The 19,326-nt window shown below is 34.2% G+C and overlaps 4 protein-coding genes and 1 long non-coding RNA gene across 13 annotated transcripts; 1 reads left to right on the plus strand and 4 right to left on the minus strand.

Moving 5' to 3' along the window:
- Positions 1–459: 459 nt before the first annotated feature.
- Positions 460–2,895, minus strand: LOC105836478 (tetraspanin-2A). Its single transcript, XM_012680537.3, has 5 exons — positions 2,637–2,895; positions 1,809–2,006; positions 1,210–1,386; positions 934–1,119; positions 460–708 (listed from the first exon to the last, which is right to left on the minus strand). Exons 1-5 carry the CDS (start codon positions 2,718–2,720, stop codon positions 631–633), a joined length of 723 nt encoding a protein of 240 aa, XP_012535991.1. The 5' UTR covers positions 2,721–2,895; the 3' UTR covers positions 460–630.
- Positions 2,896–3,188: 293 nt separating this feature from the next.
- LOC105836477 (DNA ligase 1) lies at positions 3,189–8,771 on the minus strand. The gene is made up of 14 exons (XM_036293958.1): positions 8,325–8,771; positions 8,127–8,221; positions 7,740–8,062; positions 7,327–7,624; positions 7,055–7,181; positions 6,770–6,942; positions 6,440–6,663; positions 6,005–6,133; positions 5,809–5,948; positions 5,355–5,556; positions 5,040–5,246; positions 4,509–4,961; positions 4,071–4,268; positions 3,189–3,703 (listed from the first exon to the last, which is right to left on the minus strand). Exons 1-14 carry the CDS (start codon positions 8,531–8,533, stop codon positions 3,530–3,532), a joined length of 2,952 nt encoding a protein of 983 aa, XP_036149851.1. The 5' UTR covers positions 8,534–8,771; the 3' UTR covers positions 3,189–3,529.
- An 863-nt stretch (positions 8,772–9,634) lies between these two features.
- LOC118647937 lies at positions 9,635–10,303 on the minus strand. The gene is made up of 2 exons (XR_004965084.1): positions 10,168–10,303; positions 9,635–10,086 (listed from the first exon to the last, which is right to left on the minus strand). It is a non-coding gene; the product is annotated as an uncharacterized LOC118647937 (long non-coding RNA).
- On the plus strand, positions 10,230–15,532 carry LOC105828401. 9 transcript variants are annotated; one of them, XM_036293969.1, is made up of 7 exons: positions 10,230–11,013; positions 11,331–12,174; positions 12,239–12,711; positions 13,072–13,310; positions 13,377–13,502; positions 14,116–14,345; positions 14,492–15,532. In XM_036293969.1, the coding sequence occupies exons 6-7, from the start codon at positions 14,148–14,150 to the stop codon at positions 14,873–14,875; spliced, it is 582 nt and encodes a 193-aa protein (XP_036149862.1). In that variant the 5' UTR covers positions 10,230–11,013; positions 11,331–12,174; positions 12,239–12,711; positions 13,072–13,310; positions 13,377–13,502; positions 14,116–14,147; the 3' UTR covers positions 14,876–15,532. The 9 variants fall into 9 exon arrangements, with proteins under 9 accessions (XP_036149862.1, XP_036149865.1, XP_036149866.1 ...); XM_036293972.1 differs by having other exon boundaries at positions 12,239–12,335; XM_036293973.1 differs by having other exon boundaries at positions 11,331–11,529; positions 11,775–12,711.
- A 2,055-nt stretch (positions 15,533–17,587) lies between these two features.
- Positions 17,588–19,016, minus strand: LOC105831074 (GTPase Era, mitochondrial). Its single transcript, XM_028189650.2, has 3 exons — positions 18,757–19,016; positions 18,143–18,580; positions 17,588–18,012 (listed from the first exon to the last, which is right to left on the minus strand). Exons 1-3 carry the CDS (start codon positions 18,988–18,990, stop codon positions 17,656–17,658), a joined length of 1,029 nt encoding a protein of 342 aa, XP_028045451.1. The 5' UTR covers positions 18,991–19,016; the 3' UTR covers positions 17,588–17,655.
- Between the last annotated feature and the right edge of the window lie 310 nt (positions 19,017–19,326).

The following is a 19,326-nucleotide window of genomic DNA, read 5'->3' on the forward strand; positions in this document are numbered from 1 at the left end:
AGAATAGAAATGTACAAAAGTACAAAAATGTTTATAGGAGAGCAAATTGAATGTTCTGAAGGTACTCGATTAAAGTAAAACGCATGAATGTCTGTCGCAAATTAGCGGTGATTAAAATGTAATTTAAATCCTTATGAAGTAATGGCGAGAAATGCAAACTACTTCCTTCAAACCTAAATCTTACTTCAAACTTAAGAGAATTTATTCTTAAAAAATTCAAATTTTTACCTTTAAAAATTAAAAGTTTCAAAAATTAAAAGATACGAAGGCAGAAACTATTTATCGTGTATTCCTGATGATTGGTTTTTTAGAAAAAAGTAATACTGGGCAGTATATTAAATTAGACAGTAACTATTACTTATTTTGAGTATTAAAATTTTAATACTTAAGTGTTAACAGTAGTATTTTTAATACTAAAATAGGTATTAATTAATGGCCAATTTAATACTGCATATTAAATTGTAATATATATTACATTTTATAAGAGGTGACACTTTTGAAATGTACACTCACAAAATTCGTTATTTAGCAGAATGTGTAAGTTTCTCTTTTTATCTTATAAAAAAATTATAATTATACTAATCATAATATATACTGTTGCATATATCGTTGCATATGGCGAATTAATATCTAGCGCTTGAACGTTATAGTTTCTTCTTCTTTCTTAATCGCTCGTACAAGCGTCAGCGATAGCACCGCTATGATCACCTGCAACAATCAGAATTTATAAAACATTTATGGAGAAAAAATAATTATAAAACAAAAACAGCAGAAAAAAAGCTATATTAAAGCTATATCACTATATTAAAATATAATAAAGAGAGAAAGAGAGATTCAAGCTACAATGAAATTAGTTAAACTACAAGTGTCTAAATTATTTGTTAATGGTAAGAGGAACAATGAAGAAAAGAAGAAAAAGCTTCGTCTTCTTACGTGAAGCATGCATAACGCCATCGCCAAGCCGGCGAGCCATGCCGATCTCGCCTCCAAAAACCAAGACAATTCTTCAACGCAGCCATGATGGAAGGCATTTCCGGTGACTGTGTCCCGACATTCGACAGGCAACGGTTTTCGCAAACGTATGTAATCCCTGGGTCCATCGGCACCGCAGCATCCGACCTAAAATATTCGTCAAAAGATTGATGTAACTATAGTATATAGAGACGCGCTTTATTCTTTCTCACCAAGGGGAAATTAATGTTTCCTTACAGTTTCCTGAATTACTCGTAGGATGAAACTCGCCGTATCTTGATGAGAGTTACTGATAAGACTATACATGGACCGTTCGACGATAGGCTGAATCTTACTGTCGTATGTTGAATAATCAAGAATGACCGCCGCTCCGGCTAGACAGCAGATAAAACTGAACGCTTGAAGACCCACGTGCTAAAATCATGAAAGTTCTTTCATGCGCTTTTACTAATTTCCAGCAAACTCATTGTGACAAAATAATTTTTTCGAGTATAAATAGGCTCCAAAAACAATTTTTTTTGTAGTGTTGAAATTAATGTTTGAATTAATATTTAAATGAAAAGAATTTCAATAAAGTATTCTGAAGGATTTTAATTTAAAAAAAAGCACGAATTTTTACAAAGCAATTATATTACCAACCAATATTTAAATAATCAGGGATAATTAATTTTCGACAAAATGATAATTTTCGACAAAATTTAAGGAACCTCTATCTTATCTGAGGTGTTAATTAATTAAATCAATTTGCAAATCAAATTTTTAAGTATTTTACAAACCGACTTCTACTAAAATGGGCTTTGGGAATTTGCTAGGGCGCGATTGATAAGCGTTCTTACGGCGTATAAAGTCATGATGTGTTCCATAAGCGCGGCAGCGCAACCGATAAAAGAAATAGCCATTACGATCACGGAGGTGGCGATCAGCACGTAAACTCCGATGTAGTATTCATACATGTTTAAAAATTCCACCCACTCCTCGAGCGTCGGCTCAAACCGCATCCAGATTGACAGTCCAAACATCGCACATCCCAGCATCTTTCGACAAGGATTTTTTTATAAAATTATTAATTAAAAGTAACAAGAATTCTTTTAAGAATCAAACTCAAGTTTTGTCTGTTAACCGTGATAGTGTAATAGTGAGATAAAATAACATTTTTTAGGTACAGTTAAATTAATTGTAAAAATGTAATAATTAAAAATGAAAAGAGACAAGCTTATGATGAATTTTTCATTTTTTTTTTACAAAAAATTTTATAAATTAAATTTTGTAAATCAAACTTGACTCTTAAGTTTTATATTTTATGAACTGCTCAATCTATCTCAATAAAAAAAATTATATAAATATTAAATTTATTTATAAAATATATTGTACAGGTACTGATTATTTTATTAAAAAATCAATTTCAGTATATTTCTTAAATTAGAAGAATAGAAAGCGATTTATATTTTATGGAACAAATTCTTGATTTAAAAAATTCTATTACTAATACAAATGTTTTACAATGTCTTTGTTTCGTTTCATTGTCCAATACAAATTGCTTTCATTCACTTTCATATTTTACTTTTTCCCGATTCACACCTAAAATTGATCGTGGCATCATTTCACTATCACAGTGTAACTTCACAAGACGACGCAATCATCAAGATAACTTCATAGGCACCCACCCATATTATCGCGTTCAAGCAGAAAATTGTGAACTTGATGCAGCCGATTCGCTTTTCGAGAAGCGGTCCAGAACTTTTGACCATCTTCTTATGTCGCGCAAAAGATATTCTTGTGAATATATTATTACGAATTCACGCTTTACCGATTCAAGGCAGGTGTGCCTATTTCAGGAACGATGAAACGCGACAAGAACGTAATTAGTTGATCGGGAACGGCGACAGGTACCCGAGTCATCATCGCCTAACGTTCTGGCGCTTTATCACTGACAAATACAAGATAAGTGGATAAGAGCGTCCTAGATAAAGATATCCACGCCGAGGTGAATCATTCCGTTCGCGGTATGTGTGATAGACGCAAATTATTAAAAGCTGTGATAATTAATCAACTAGCTAAAACATTACCGTAATGTCTATTTAATCAATCGGCCTATTAGTTGTTCATTTACATTTTTACATTTTTATCAAATTATATACATTACACATCCAAATAAAGTAAAAATTAAAAGCGATATTTGCCAAATAAATTTGTGATAAAGAAATTAAACTTCAAAGTGTTTGAAGACTTGAGAATTTTTATTAATTAAGTCCTCAAAGTTATTGATATACAAATTATATACTTTATACGTTAATACGTAAGATTGTAGAATATAAATAAAGTATTAATTAATCCTTATCCTAAATTTTCATTAGTAATGAATAAAGAAACACAACGCGCAATTGGGGATTATATAATTATTATAATATGTTATATCAAATGTATTTTATTTACAATAGTACCACACGATTTTAACGATTATAAGAAAAAGTAGGACATGTTGAATCAGTTTGCGCGTCATGAACTAAAAAAAGAGGAAATTAATAGAAATTAAGTAAATGACAGTAATAAAGAAAAATTAATAAAAATCTTCCTCTGTGGCTTTGGACACTGTGGTTTTATTTTTTATTTGTTCTTGATTATTGTACATGTCCGCCACATCCTGAGCAGAAGTAGCCTGCTCGCAGGTCTTATCCTCGCGAATCCTGATAAATCGTGGAAACCTTAAAGATATCCCTTTCTCTGGATCAACCTGAACAAAAATAAAACCCGTAATAATAACGCTCTTTTCATTCAAAAAAGTATTTATTAAAAAAGCTGAAAATTTCAAAAATTTCAAAGAAAAGCCGCAGAGAGAGAGAGAGAGAGAGAGAGAGAGAGAGAGAGAGAGAGAGAGAGAGAGAGAGAAAGAAATAATGTATCTTCTATCATTCTCACTTAGAGTTTTAAAAAATTCGATACATTTCCAAAACATCGCAATAATGTAACTATTCGATAGGATAAAAGTTCCCGGAATAAAGTAAATTATTATATCATGCAATATAAATTTCTCTGAGTACAATTATAATAAGTTATATTTTTATGAATGCTCGTTTTTTTCGGAAACTCGATAAACTCACTATTCCGATAGCCGCTCTGTGTACAGGTGAGAGGGAGAGATCAGCACATTTGATCTCCCAGACTTGAATTGGCTCGAACCAGTGATCCGGTTCATGGCTGCTATCAAAGCGGTAGTACGGCTTGGCCTGTGATATTACGTGATCCTTCAAAAATTTAGTGTGAGTTTCGAGGTCGTCCTCCTTGAAGCCAGTACCGATCTGTTTATAAGGAAAAAATTTACATCGACATGAGCTAAATACTCCAAACCAACAAAAAATATAATATACTCACAATAAAATTTTAAATTGAATTATCAATTTGTTAAATTTATTTATAATATATACCTTAAAAAGTATATTAATATAAGTATAAAAAATATCGAATAAAATTCTCATTAATTATATGACGTTCCTATTCATTTTCACAAAAATATTTGGAAAAATAGTTCAGGAACGTACTTTACAGATGCTCTGGTACTCCTCATTTTCCTGATCATAACAGGCTAAGAGGAAACCACCATAAGTGCCGGTCCTCTTTCCTTTACCGATATAACCACCGATTACTACCACGTCGAGCGTATCGCCCACGCCATCTAAGTAATCTTTTTTCAGCTTTAACCAATTTCTCGATCGCTTTGCAATTTCGTAGGTCGCCTCTTTCTCCAATGTCTTTACCATCAGGCCTTCGCAATTTCCCTTTACAGATTCATCTAAGAAAACTTCCACTTCTTCCATTGTCGTAGTATCTAAACTATTAGCAAATTTCCATTCGCCTTCAACTTCCTTGAAGTGCTGCTTTAATAACTCACGACGTTTCATGAACGGTTCCTTCACCAATGGCTCATCGTTTAGGTACAATAAATCGAACATAAACACGCATACTTGTACTTTAATATCCTCTTCGTTAGCATCCTATGAACAAAAATAAAACACAATTAAAGCTAACTAAAATTAAATAAAAATGATTATAACATGTTATAATTAAACTACCTTTCGCTTTCTTGTACTGAGTATTTGAAACGGTAAAATTTGTTTTTTCTCGTTATCCCAAGCAACCGCCTCGCAATCAAGTACGCAATTCCTTACTAGATCACCGCGAGTATTCTTAAATCGCTTAATGATATCTGGATATTTGCTAGTATTATTTTCCTGATTTCTACTATATATGTTCACTTGACCATTGTCCGCAACATGTATCTGCGGGATTGTAATTCTTTAAACTTCTAAATTTTTGATGAATTAATTTCCAAACATCTTATTTCTTAAGTATTAGCTATAAAGTTTGCAAAGTGAATAAATGAAAACCTGCGCTCTTTCCCCGTCATACTTCCATTCACAAGTAAATTTCAAACCCTCGAATCGCGTTAAAACTTCTTGAACACCTTTAGTAGGATGCGCCAGCATAGGTTTTAAAGGTATTCCTGGAGTGAGCTTGCACTTACTCGGCAAGGCACTAATTCCATCCTTTAGTAGAACAGGAATTATAAGATCATAATTCGGACATTCACTGCAAAAAATATATAATATTAGCAAAAACGGAAATTAAATATTTGATACGATATCTTATATCTAATTGTACACAAAAAAATTATTTTTAATAAAATATTGATTTAATCATTTTAAACCATTTTAATTATTTATAATAATTATTATACATATTTTTCATTATAAGATTGACAAATAAAAATATTTTAACAAATATGTTATTTAATCTAATTTATTAGTTTTAATATTTACAATAGTAATATTTTCATCTTACCAATATGTGGTTTTCAATATGAGCGCTATTTCATCGTACTTTTCTTTGAAACGTTCGCTCGATATTTTTTTGCTAGCATTCAAAACTTCTGGTGGATAACTTTGTTCCGGTGGTGTCATTGCACAAGCTAAAGCCAATGCCTAAAAAAATTTCAAATATAATATTGATCAAAAGCGTGATATCACGTGTGACTTACTTGCAAAACAGATTGTTCTGCCAATCCAATACGAAGCTTCCCAGCCAGTGATCTAATAAGGTATCTTGCTTCTGTATTGCGACACGCCACGAACAATGTTTGAATCTTATCCAATTTTTTCGATAGAGACTATAAATGAAAAATCTATTTCATGCAACAAATACAGTTTCTAATTTATCTATTTCTATATAAAAAACATGTATTTCCTCAGTATTTTTTCATATTCATCTTGAACAACTACATTACCCAATTTTAACAGATTTCAGTATTTAAATATAAATTAATTTCAAATTTATCATAAACGCTATAAACTTAAACTTCTTCAGTTTTCATTTCTTGTATTTCAACTTTCTTTTGTTGCTGAGGATTATTTTCTAAATTTTTATATATACATATTAATCAAATAAATCGTAATAATGGTTATATGTGACTTACCGCGTTTCCCGTCATTTGAGCTATCTCCTTCAGTTTGAAATATACATTAGAAATCGTTAACGGTGCTGGTTGAAACATAGTTCTTTGATTAGATCTGCTACCTTCTGCCACAAGGCCCAAATCGCCAACCTCCTGAACATCGGCTTTAATTTGTGCCAGTGTTCTACCAGTACATTGTGCTATCGCTTTCATCAGATTCGTATCAGCGACTCCAAGCTCAATTCCTAAAATGAGATAAACGCACTGTTAACAATTTAGTAATAATAATTTAAATATCTTTCGGCAAACACTATTGCTTTATTCTAAATTTGAAAGAATTTCATTATAAACCTTCATATGCTGGGGCTAATTGATTAAGGCACAGATAAACACTTGGCAGAAGATCAGTAGGGTTCAGAACTATGACAGATCGAAAATAATTTGACAGTATCTCTATTATCTTTAATCTTGCGCTCGTCTCTTCAATAATTTCCAAAGTGCGCGCGAATGCACTATACGGAGTTCTGCAAACAGAGAGGAGTTTCAGAGATTTTAAATAACTTCAAAGTTTTAAAAAGTTTTGTTCAGATGTTAAAGATATTTAAATCTTTTAAAATACAATTTTATTCCACTCACTTGTCCCCTCGTTTCCAACACGCATTGTCTATCGGATGATAGTTTGATGCACTAGGATTGTAAGACTGGTTGGCGCTTTTCACATTGTTTGCATTATCAATCTTTGTGTCGTCCTTTTGTTTAGATACTATAACATAATTCAAATAACTATTCAAAATTATTTTTAAACACTTCTATAATTTCTCATAATTTCCATAACACTGACTTTATTTAAATTTATACTTTAACATTTAATATTAAGTTTTTAAAATTTTAAATTGTTAAATACTTACAGAAAAAGTTGTGCATTTTCTTAGTCTTTTTCTCAGGCGTAAGTTCCTTCTTTGAGCTTTCATTCTTAGAAATAGTTTCTGATTCTGCAGATGTAAACTCTTTCTTTGGACTTTCATTCTTAGAAATCTGCGACTTCTCAGCCTCTTTCTTTAAACTTTCATTCAATTCTTTTTTGTCTAAATCGTTTTTGTTTGCATCATCATCTGAAGTATTTTTATTTATCTCGCTGGATTCATCTACACTTTCAATTTTTTTTTCTTCACTGTTAGCCTCTGATTTTTTTGGACTTTCAGGTAACTGTAACAATCATTTACAAATGTAACAAAATTTACAAACATTTATAACATTAAAATATAAATTTTTCACATAAAAAATTTAATATCAAAAGAAAAATTTGAAGTTCTGAACTTACAGGTAGATGGCCCTCATCATCACTGGAATCTACTGGCTCAATTATTCTAGCCCGTTTCTTTTTTATTGTCTTCCTCTTCACCTTTTCTGTCTCACTGGACTCGGATTTCTTTTGTGAAAAAGTAAATCTTTCTTTTTTCTTTTTTTCTTCAGCTGCACCATTTTCAATTTGAATGTTCTTTAATTTTTCTTCTGTAGCACCATTTACAGTTTCAGCTTCTATCTTTTTTTTCTTCTCATTAGGTGTATTTTTCTGTTGTTTTTTCTCTGTCTTTTTTGATGCACCAGGCGAAAGTTTACTTGGCTTACTTTTTGGAGTAGTTCCTTGAAAAAGTAATTATGGAAATATATTGTATTTAAAAAATCCAATACTTGACAGTATAGTTACCTAGCTTTGCACGAGGCTTTGCACCTGGTGAAGGAGTCTTGGAAATTGACTTTGGTTTCGCAAGTTTAATATCTTTCTTCTTCAAAGGTGGAGAACTGCAAAATTAATTTTATAAGGTAATAATATTAAAAAGAACAATATAATTCTTAAATAATTCAACTTAATAACACTAATAAATAAACTATTGGACTTAATTACCAGGAGCTGTTACTGCTATCTCTTTTCCGTTTGCCATTCTCCAGTGCATCCTGATTCTCCTGCTTGTGCGATGAGTTGCTGTTGGTTGTATGTATCCGATTAAATACGACAACAAATCGGCTGAGAGCTGCAACTGCTGCAAGCTCCAGTCGTCGAGTCGGTAGAGCCAGCGAGCTCAAACGCGAGCATGTAGCCAAGATTTTTAGCATAATCGACTACTATAGAGAGAAAGAGAAACTATTAACAGCAAAACATACCTTTCCGAATTATCCTGGTTCGAATTCTCCTTCTTGGACGTTATCTTTGTAAAGAAGGAACTACAAATATGAAGTAAACATCAAAAATAGTATACTTATAAAAAAATTATCATGCTAATTAATAAAACTGCATGTCTCGATATTATAGTTCGAATTACACCAAATCGTTAAATAATTATTACCATTGTCTGCTCACGGTATTTGTGAGATGGTCGAAGGACACAAAAGCGGGAAAAGTTAAAGGAGACAGGGGACGCACTGTGAGACGGATAGCCGGCGCCATTGTAGCTACGGCATCAGCTCGGTCTAAAGTGGGGACCGATCGAGGCGACGAGCGGGATGAGTGGGACACATAAAGATAAAGCATCGGAGGCAGGAAAAGAGTGAGGCGGGCGGGGAGGGCGAGGGCACGCGGGGGTGCTACGGGTGCAATAAGGGCGATATGAGCAAAAAATGATGAAGGGGAGGACGGTAACGGATGCAATAAGGTGACAACACAAGGCAGCGAGAAAGATTAACAGACCAAAGACGGGGCGTGCTGGAGCTGCCACGGCGGCACGGAGGCACAGAAGGATGTAAGGAGACTATAAGATATGGGGGGGAACGCGAACGTGTTAGCGGCGCAATCCAGGCGCAATATATGAAGGCGGAGGCAGCAGATAAAAAATGAAAAGCAAGGGAAAAAAGAGAGAGAGAGCGAGAGCGAGAGGAGTGAGAAGAGAGAGAGAGAGAGAGAGGAGAGGAGAGAGCGAAGAGAGAGAGAGAGAGAGAAGAGAAGAAGAGAGAGAAGAGAGAGAGAAGAGAGAGAGAGATGAGAGAGAGATAGGGAGGATAGAGAGAGAGAAGAGAGAGAGAGAGCGAGAGAGCGAGAGAGAGAGATCGAGATCGAGAGAGCAGAGAGATAATCAGAGAGAGAGAGATATATACGATCTCAGATGAATGCTATACTGCTCGATCTCTATCTTCTATCTCTAGATAGCTCTCCTCTCTCTCTCTTCCTCTCTCTCTCTCTCTCTCTCTCTCTCTCTCTCTCTCTCTCTCTCTCTCTCTCTCTCTCTCTCTCTCTCTAGGAAGAAGAAATAATTACAACTCTCAGAATTAGAAAAATAATTCCAAAAACCACAAATTATGTGGCATGTGTGAAACAAATGGATAATGACACTGTAAATGTTACATCTTTTTATATAAGTATATAACCTATACTTTATTTAAAATATAATTGGCATTGAAAATTTCGGCATGTTCTTTTGTACTTGCACTATTCAGTGCAGCCCATGGAACTTGTCCAGTGTTAGTGCGCACTGGTGCGCACTAACTTTTTCCCAATCGAAAACGCTATAAAATAACATTAGGGCTGCGTTCAGAGGCGTCACCCGAGTGTTCTTGGGTATCATTCTATCCTTGTCTCACATTCAACGAACAACGCTCTTTGGTCGATGGGGCGGAGCCTAAATCTTGGAAATGTTGGCTACGGATTTCAGGGTATCGATCATGTAATTTTTCCCCTAGGGCGGAAACGTGAAAAGTGAAAAGTTTCAAGTTACTGTCTCTTTCTATTCAACACCACAATAGAAAGAGACAGTTACATGAAACTTTTCACTTTTCACGTTTCCACCCATTTCCACCTTAAGGAAAAAGTTACATGATTGCTGCCCAGTACAGAAGTGAATGGGAAAAGTGGGGCACTGGCACTCCATACTTATATAGTCAAAGACTTGTATAGTCAAAGGTGACAAACAACAACAAACAACAAGGATGATCGATGCGTATCATGCGTGAAACGGAACGCACCCATGATACCCACAGCCAACGTTTGACTAGAGAGCTAACGCATGTGCACAACGCAAAATGTAACCAACGGGAGAGAGACACGAGTATACGTCTGCACCGTGATGTTTTCGCCCAAGGTCGGAGCCCGCTAGCAATATTGAAGTATTACATATAATAGTCATATATGGTCAAACTCGACGATTTTGCGCGCACAGCTTCATGTCGTGCGGCCGTCGCACTGCGGCATCGCCGACGGAGCAATGGCGGACGGCGAGGAGTCGCGCGAAGATAAGTGATCTGTTGGTGTCTGTTATCGATACGCGTTAACCGTGGCCCGTCATCTATCAATCTCTTCCCTGTTTTTTGCCCTTAAGACTTTGTGAGGTAAATATCGCAGTGTCGTATGCTAAAAAATCGGACGTTTATTCGAGGGAGAGGAAAAGGAAAAGAGGGAAAACCGGATGACACAAGGATAATGCGCAACTCCGGCAGGACGAGGGTGTGAAAGTAAAGCGGGAGTAAGTGAAAACGTTGAATCCACGGTGTCTCGTGTCACAGTGTCTCGTGTCACGGTGTCTCGTGTCACTACCGATGTAGGAATGAATGAAACCTATCCACGAATAACGACGTCTTCCGTGTTTGCGAATGGACGCAGAAAACGAGTGAGTATCGCCTTTCTTAACTGATCCTAACTGGTTCTCGAAAAGAGCAGTGTAAAACTGATGTTTCTAACTGCTCGTTCAGAGATTCCGGTGGTGGTCGGAATCTCCTTCTATTTCCGCGATCTAGCCGCAACGTCCCTGTCCTCAGGCGGTCCTGTTCCGCTTGTCTGGTTTACCCGTTCCTCCGTTTCACCGCCGGAGCACGCTGCGCACACGTGCCCACCGGTTCAACCTTCGTAATTAGTGCGGGGCGGGTTAGACAAATAACTAGACACCGTAATTAAGATTACTGCAACCGTACGTAACTTTATTTTCAGGTACAAGCTTTGGACTAAGACGGATATCACCATAGAGCTTGTATTAATGGAGAGGTCGTTGCTATATGTCGGAGTCCGCGCGGGGAGAATCGACAGAGACATGAATATATTCTCATATATTCTGTCTCTTTTCCTGTTGGACATCCCTACCACGCCGTTTTCTAGAAGGAAAGATGCGCACATACGAACAGTACGACAGGTACGAGCCTACTTACTTGGTGTCTACTTGGGCCTTAGGCTGTTACAGTTACAATTAGTACAAAAAATTTTTACATACGAAAGTAATACTGTGCATTCATTGATTGGTATGCATCTTTTAGATTCTAAATTATGCACCACTTAATGAATACACAGTGTTATCTTTGTAAGCAATTTTTTTTCGTACGAGTTCGAGAATCGGGCCTCAGATTGTATAGTTACGAACCTGTTTCCACATGAAAAAAGACAGTATGTATCCACCTCTCTGTCGATTCTGTCCGCGCGCGATGCACCAAAAGGTCCCTCCATTAATACAAGCTCTATGGATATCACTAACGCGGGACTGCCGCCGAACGCCACCACAGTTCGAACGAGAGTGTCCAGGATCTCCACTCCGGTCGCTAACCAGAGTTCATTCGTCCAGCGCAGACGCTTTTTGAGAGAATTCTCGAACGATCGGCAGTACGTCATTTTCGATCGGAGCTCGCGCCAGCTCCGATATTCCGGAGCTGTCACTCAGCTGTCACTCCAGGTGGCGCCATCTTACGGGCTCGGAGGCTAGCGCCTTACACCAGCATGTTCTCTTGCACGGCTTATTTTTCTCTTTCCGTTAGAAAGAAAAAAGAAGAGATAAACAACGCGAAAGGTTGAGATAAAAAGAACAGATCTTCTGTCTTATTTTTTGCATTTACAAATTTCCTCTTTTCCAGAATCGAGGTCTGCCCTAAACGCAAGAAATACAGCTGAGAAACAGATCGAACGATCCCAATCTGGATTTGTTCTCTGCGCTTTATTCCTGCACTTTCTGTACTTATGGCAATCACTCCATAGGATTCTTCCCTTACTCCCGATCCTTTCCCCTACTGGAACAGCTGTCTCTCTGTGTAAAGTGATAATGTGTGCTTTCCAGCAAGACACAGTGTAACACAGTATCCACTAGTGTGAGCGAGACACACTGACATGTTCTTTCTCACACTAATGGACACTGTGTTACACTGTGTCTTGCTGGAAAGCACACATTCTTTTCTCGCACACTGCACGTTTATGACATGTTCGTTATACAATATTTATCGTGTGATTGTGTATAAAGAGTAAAAAAACAAGCAAAAGAGCATTCAATAACATTTTATCTCATCCATATGCTTGAATGAGAATGAAAATGAATATGCATGAGATTACAGAGGTGATTTATTATTTTCTTCCTCTTTATTTTTAGAGATTGACACAGAGATTGCATACAGAGTTGCAGTTCTCTTATTAGATACCTGATAGCACTGCTTAAAAAAATATCTATATATATGTACATGTATAATTTAAAAAATTATTTTTTGGTTTGTGTAATTTTAAATATTTCTAATATTTAATACATCTTTTGATACAATATGATCTTTGATAAAATACGAGTGTTTTAGTTGTATATTTTTTGAGTCATTAACTCCATTCTCTATTTTATCCATATAATATTTTCCCCATTGCCCACTGTTTAAAGTAAAATGCTAATCACTTTGCCATTTAATTGATAAATGCATGTTTTTGCTTTCAGAACATCGTGAATCATAACAATGTGCGACACAAAAATAGAAGATGAACTTGTGCAGTAACGACAATAACTGCTTATAGCGGACGATGAGTAATAGATATCGGAGGCTGATAATCGGAGGCACTTGTTCGAGATACATGATCAGCAGGATCTGGAGTCGACTCCAACAAACAGGAGAATTGAAAAGGAATGTGCATGAGGGATCTTGCACGATTCGTGTATCGTCAAGAAATTATTGTGAGGTAAGTATATTTATTTATATGCTGTAATTTAGAATGGATAATAAAACGCTGTTTTTGTATCACTAGCCGGCGATAGATTTCTGAACCCACTACAGAGTAACTCTCTGATGCACTTCTGAATCAACAAACCGGCGGGCAGATATTACGGCTTCACTGGCCGATACCCCATCACACTTGTGCCAAAATCATACAGTAAGTATGTTAAAGTACTGTGGTACAAATTCAAGTATTAGCCAACACAGACTGAGATATAAAAATACGAAAATTATATATTACAATTCCACTCATATTTCAAATTATCACTTTATTATCCCAAATTATAGGTCTTTATCGTTATCATATGGAGCTTGAAATAGTTGGGAATTGTTTCTTTAGATAATTTTGTAGAACAAAGACGATCAATGAATGAATAAATTGATTGAAAAAATTGGAAGGAGAAAGAAGGGGTTGTAAAAATCGCCATTTTCTGTTCTTAGTGGAACCTGCAAAATATATTTTGCTTATTTATGAAATAAAAAGAAAATGTTTATTTAGCAGGAAACTGCAAGAAATATTTTAGAATCGATAATGAATGTTTTTAAAAAGGTTAAATAATATTCTTCTCATTTTAATATCAAATAAGGTAGCAAAACACGTTTTACAAGTTCTCATTAAGAACAGAAAATGACGATTTTTACGCCTCTTTTTTATAATATTTATATACTTAAATATCTATTATTCTTTTTATTCCTTTTATTATTGTTTCATTTCATTATATTTCTTTGTTTTATTTTTAAATTGCCACTTTATTTTTACTGTTTTGCAGACTAATGTCGGCGCGGTGATGAACTTAGTCAAATGGCGTCCCCAGTGCATCTCCGATTCACTCAGGTCAACCTTGCACCCCGAAACTTATCGCCAGCTGGTTCTAGTAATATCAATAACCCTCATCGAAGCATCGAACTTGCCGGCTTTCGGCTGCGTTGTGGTATCTGGTCCACCTTTGCTGTAGCAATAGTTTTTGTGGCGGTCGCAAAATTCTTCTTTGGTTATCAGGTAAGTGCATCTGTGTCTGCATTATCTTAAACTTCTAATTAAACTGTATTACAAAAATTTCCGCCATTCTTTGGCATTTTTTTTATTTTTCCGTTGTCTTCTCACTTTATTTCACAATCTATTAATTTTTATCTTCTCGTTAACAGGGTCCTGGCTTGGAGATACTCATGTTTTGTGGATTACTAATATTGGTGTTGTCTACCTGTTTATACCTGATCTTCTGCAAGTACAATCGTGACAGAAATGATCATCCTAGCAGTCGGTCGGAGCATAACGCTCAGATGCAGGAAGATCATATCGTTACTGTGACGAACGCGTCTAGTATCGGCGATAGTGTTGTTAATACAACGACGACGGTGAGGCAGAACCCACCTCCTCCTTATCATATTGCTATTTTAATACCGCCGTCACCGCCGCCGTCATCGCCGCCGTCATCGCCGCCGTCATCGCCGCCACTCGTATCCTCGGAGGAGGCGTCGCCACCTTCGTACGACAAGGCATGCGATGAAATCCAACGGCATAAAATTTAACTAGAACGGCTCTCGTCTAAGAATTCTTACTTCGATATTTTTGTGTTCGTTACGCAAGGCAGCACAAGTCAGTTCTCTAGATTTAAGCAACCATTCACGTCTGTGATAAGTGCGCAATGATAATGATACATCGATAACACATTGGGAGTTCAGTTCGGGGAAAGAAGATTCACGCGGCAATATTTTTTAGTGGGCATTACAGAGAAAGCCGCGTTTCGCCAATGAATTTCCGTTTGATACGAGTATAAAATATATTCTAATCTTTTTACTATACTTTATACTATACTTTACTATGAAACTGTGTGATATATATTTAACTTAGGTTTAGCCACAATGTAGCGCGTTGCTGGATATTTGCTCTCGATCCATTCGTTTATTCTTCCGGTTAGGACTTCCGCGAAGATAATCGCTTACATTCGAGTTTCCTTCGATATACATAATTCACTAAATTATGTTTGATTACATAATTGTCTTCATGATCTTATAGAATAATCTACAAAAATGACTTTTGTTACATACATATATATAATGAATGCATTTATAAGAAGACGAGAAAGAGAGAGAAAAACGTATGTATATGTGTGTACTTGTAAATGATTGTTTATCTCATAACTTGGTATATTTAAAAACAGCTACATATAATACATACTGATGTGAGAACATCTCGTTTGGATGTCTTTCGTAATTGTAAATCGCAAGTGTACTGTAATGTACAAAACTCATTGTCATTTTTAACTGCAATCTTACAATCTCATTTTTATTTAAAAAACTAGAACACAACATTGCGCTTCGCGCGCGCCACTTAGCATTTTTATATTAAACATTGCATTTATTTTTCTTCTGTAATATTACTCACACTATTTAATCCCCTTCTCTATCTCACTCTCTCTCTCCACCACCCTCTAAATTATTAATTATATTTTTATATTGTTCAATATTACTCTCACACACTTTAATTAATCCCCTTCTTTATCTCTCTTACATTATCTTTTCTTTATCTCTTTTGTTTATGTTATTTGCATCTCTGTATGTATTAGTTTTTATCTAACAGTTGCGCAATATAAGATTAGTCACGTTGCTTTCATACTGTGTTCATTCTGTCTACGTCACATATTTCACATTCAAGTTTTATATTCGTCATGTCACGGTATCATGAAATGGAAATCGCGTATTAATAAAAGTTTGGTATCTTTATTAATGATGTTACGCGTCATTTTCACATCAGTATCAAGTCTAACGTGTGCTTGATTAGTACATCAGTATCACATCTAATGTGTGTTTGATTTTTCTGTTAGATTGTTTTTAATTAAACAAAGCATAATATTACACATAAATGTTGCGAATGTTCTTAATATGTTAATTATTTTATTTCAAATTACACATATTCTACAAAGGCCTATAAATGAAAGAAAAATACAATTATGTGATGTGATAAAGGATATTATAACAAATGCAGCGAATAACTTATCATTTGATATACACATTGATACTGCTTTAGAATTTCAAAATTATTGGGAAGTGGATTTATCTGACATAGAATAGGTAACAGATGAAGAGGGGAAGAATTTTTAGAAAATGATAATTATGGTAGGCACTTTACCTTTCTGAAGCGACGTTGCACTCCTGTTGTCTTTTCGAAATTTTTAAAATTAAGGCTGTGTCCATTTTACAATGTATTTATATATCATATGTATTGCTTTTAATTCTAATGTTTAAAACCTTTTTTATTTAAGACTTCGTTTAATAACAGATATTATTTGATTATGTTTTATAAACATTTTTTAAATAAAAATTATAATTGTGGCTTTTAACAAATATTTTAAGATCGTTGATTACTACAAAATATTTTGTAAATTTATATTTGAATATTATTAATTTATTATTAATAATATAAACAATAAATATTTAAAATTTTAAAAATTAAAAAAAAACTTTTTTGTTAAAATTAAAAAAGTGTATATATACTTTTGTGTGTACGTATATATGTATGTATATTTACGCTTTATTAAATGCTGAAAATGTAGAAAAAAGAACGTAGAACTTACAAATTAACTTTTTGAAAATTTCTATTTATTAACAATAAATATAATTATTATAACTATTATAATTATTTAAAAATTATAACTAAATTGTTACAATCAAATTAAAAAAAAATAATTGAAATTGAAATGTTAATATTTTATTGGTAAATATTAAATATATTTAAAATCTTGAGGTTAATGGTATTACTTTTTTATTCTGCCCCTGTTAAACAAAGTAATATATACAATAATTTTCATGTTATATAAACAAACTTTTAATAAAGTAAAAAAATTTATTATCTCCATAACTATTTATATATTTTTTAGATACTGGTTGTAAATTACTTTACAAAGTAAAAACTTAATTTATTAATTTATAAATTAGTATATATTATTATTAATGTTATAAAACAAAGTTTATTATTATAAAAATGAGGCTAAAATTTATGAAAAACCATCATTTATGGATTCGAAGAATAAAGCCTGACTTAACTATTGCACTATCGTTGACAATATAATTATCATATTGACAATGATAATTTTTCATTAGATGAAAAATATTCATTAAACTTTAATATTTACTAAGAATATCTAATGTATTCTTCTGTTTTATTTAGATTAGGCAGGAAAAAGGTAGGACAACCACTCACGCAGGCTTCTCACTGGTAAAAAAATTGTTTTAAATCGACGATTAACTTTTGAGTTTGGTTTGTATTGAAACATTAATTTTTATTTTATAAGTAACAAATATAAGCTGAATTACTTCGAAGATGGCTGTATGCTTAGCTTCAATCTCACTGACGTACGAAAAGCATGTCGCAGTTCTTCCTCTGCCATAACGGCAACTTGGCCTATTCTATTGTTACTGCCACGTGTTAAAAGATGAGCGATACGTTTGTTGGGACATGTGACGGATATCAATGCCTTGACACTGTCGTCGGGTGCTGGATCAAAATGTTCCAACTTCACCTGTAAACGATAGGGAATCTCATTTGGTAAAATATCCATCAGCTTTGCTCGCACCGTCAATCGTATTATATCCTCGCACGTATTATCGGTGTAAATATGACCTTCATACTCCCAAGCTCGTGGTTTAGCTGTATCCAACAAATAAGTCTGCAAAAACATGAAAAATAATATAAGTGTTATGAAGAATTCAAATGGATATTTGATTTTTAAGAATTATATAAAAAATATTTTATTATTAGTCATATGTAATTATCTATATTAGTCGTCTAACATTTACCCTCAAATCATTAACTCCATCTCCAGTCAAAGCAGATATCATAAATACATCATAGAAATCTGGAGACTTCTTGCTTGTGGTCAAAGTATTTACAAAATCCAGTAATATTTCCTTCTTCTTCAACCTGTCCACTTTATTAATGATGAGAATTATAGGAATTCTGTTTTTTATATCTTCAGTCAAGAGTTCCAATATGTTTAAATCAATTTTGTGTCTAGTATATATATTTTCCCCATCTTGTACGATTCCTACAATGTCTGCACTGCACAGGGAGATCTTTGGATCTGCCTTGAAACTATTCGCTAATTTAAACTTTTGACATTCCTTTTTGGAAACCATGCCAGGTGTATCCATAAATATCAGCTGGGTATCACCTTCACAATAAATTCCACGTGCTTTGGTTTGTGTAGTATGTACCTTGCAGGATACAGGACATACCTATTTAAAGACATAAAATATATCAAAAAATATGTGTACATAATAATAAAAATAAATACTTAATTGTTATAATATAATCATGCTAAAAACTCCTCATATTTTTTATACACAAAGATGTAAATAAGAGGATATGAGATAATTTAATTTATATAAAAGATATAAACAAAGATGATTACCGAACGTTTAATAAGTTGATTAATGAGTGTACTTTTCCCGACATTTGGTGCACCTAAAAAGGCAATCTTTAGAGACCTTTGGGCTTCACGACGTGGCAATGTAAGATTTTTCTCGTTAGATTGTGAAGAAAGTTCTTGCGAGTTGCTCGCTAAAATATCAACACTGTTTGCGAAATATCGCCGCAAGTATCGCGCAGTTGCGCGAATCACGCATCTCTCGGTCGTAAATAACATTTGACTTATTTGTTGTTAAAAGATGATTCAGAGAAATTTCCATACACACGTCGAGTAATCTCCGCAGATATTCGTAATTATATTTATTCTTTAATTATATTTTTTCTTTTATTCCTAAAACATTGCACAGCGCAATTTGTAGGTTATGTTTACATGAACAATTTCTTCTCGATTGTCAATTCTGATTTGCACTATTTGCAGTAACGTGACACACTTATATTGTAACTGTAATTTTACAATTTCATTAAATTTGGTATAGATAATTAATTTAAAAATTCACGAAAATTATCATACCGCTCCACTATACTAACAGGACACCGAAGTGACCGAAGTCGA

The sequence above is a fragment of the Monomorium pharaonis genome, chromosome 11, assembly GCF_013373865.1.
Source record: "Monomorium pharaonis isolate MP-MQ-018 chromosome 11, ASM1337386v2, whole genome shotgun sequence".
NCBI lineage: Eukaryota > Metazoa > Arthropoda > Insecta > Hymenoptera > Formicidae > Monomorium > Monomorium pharaonis.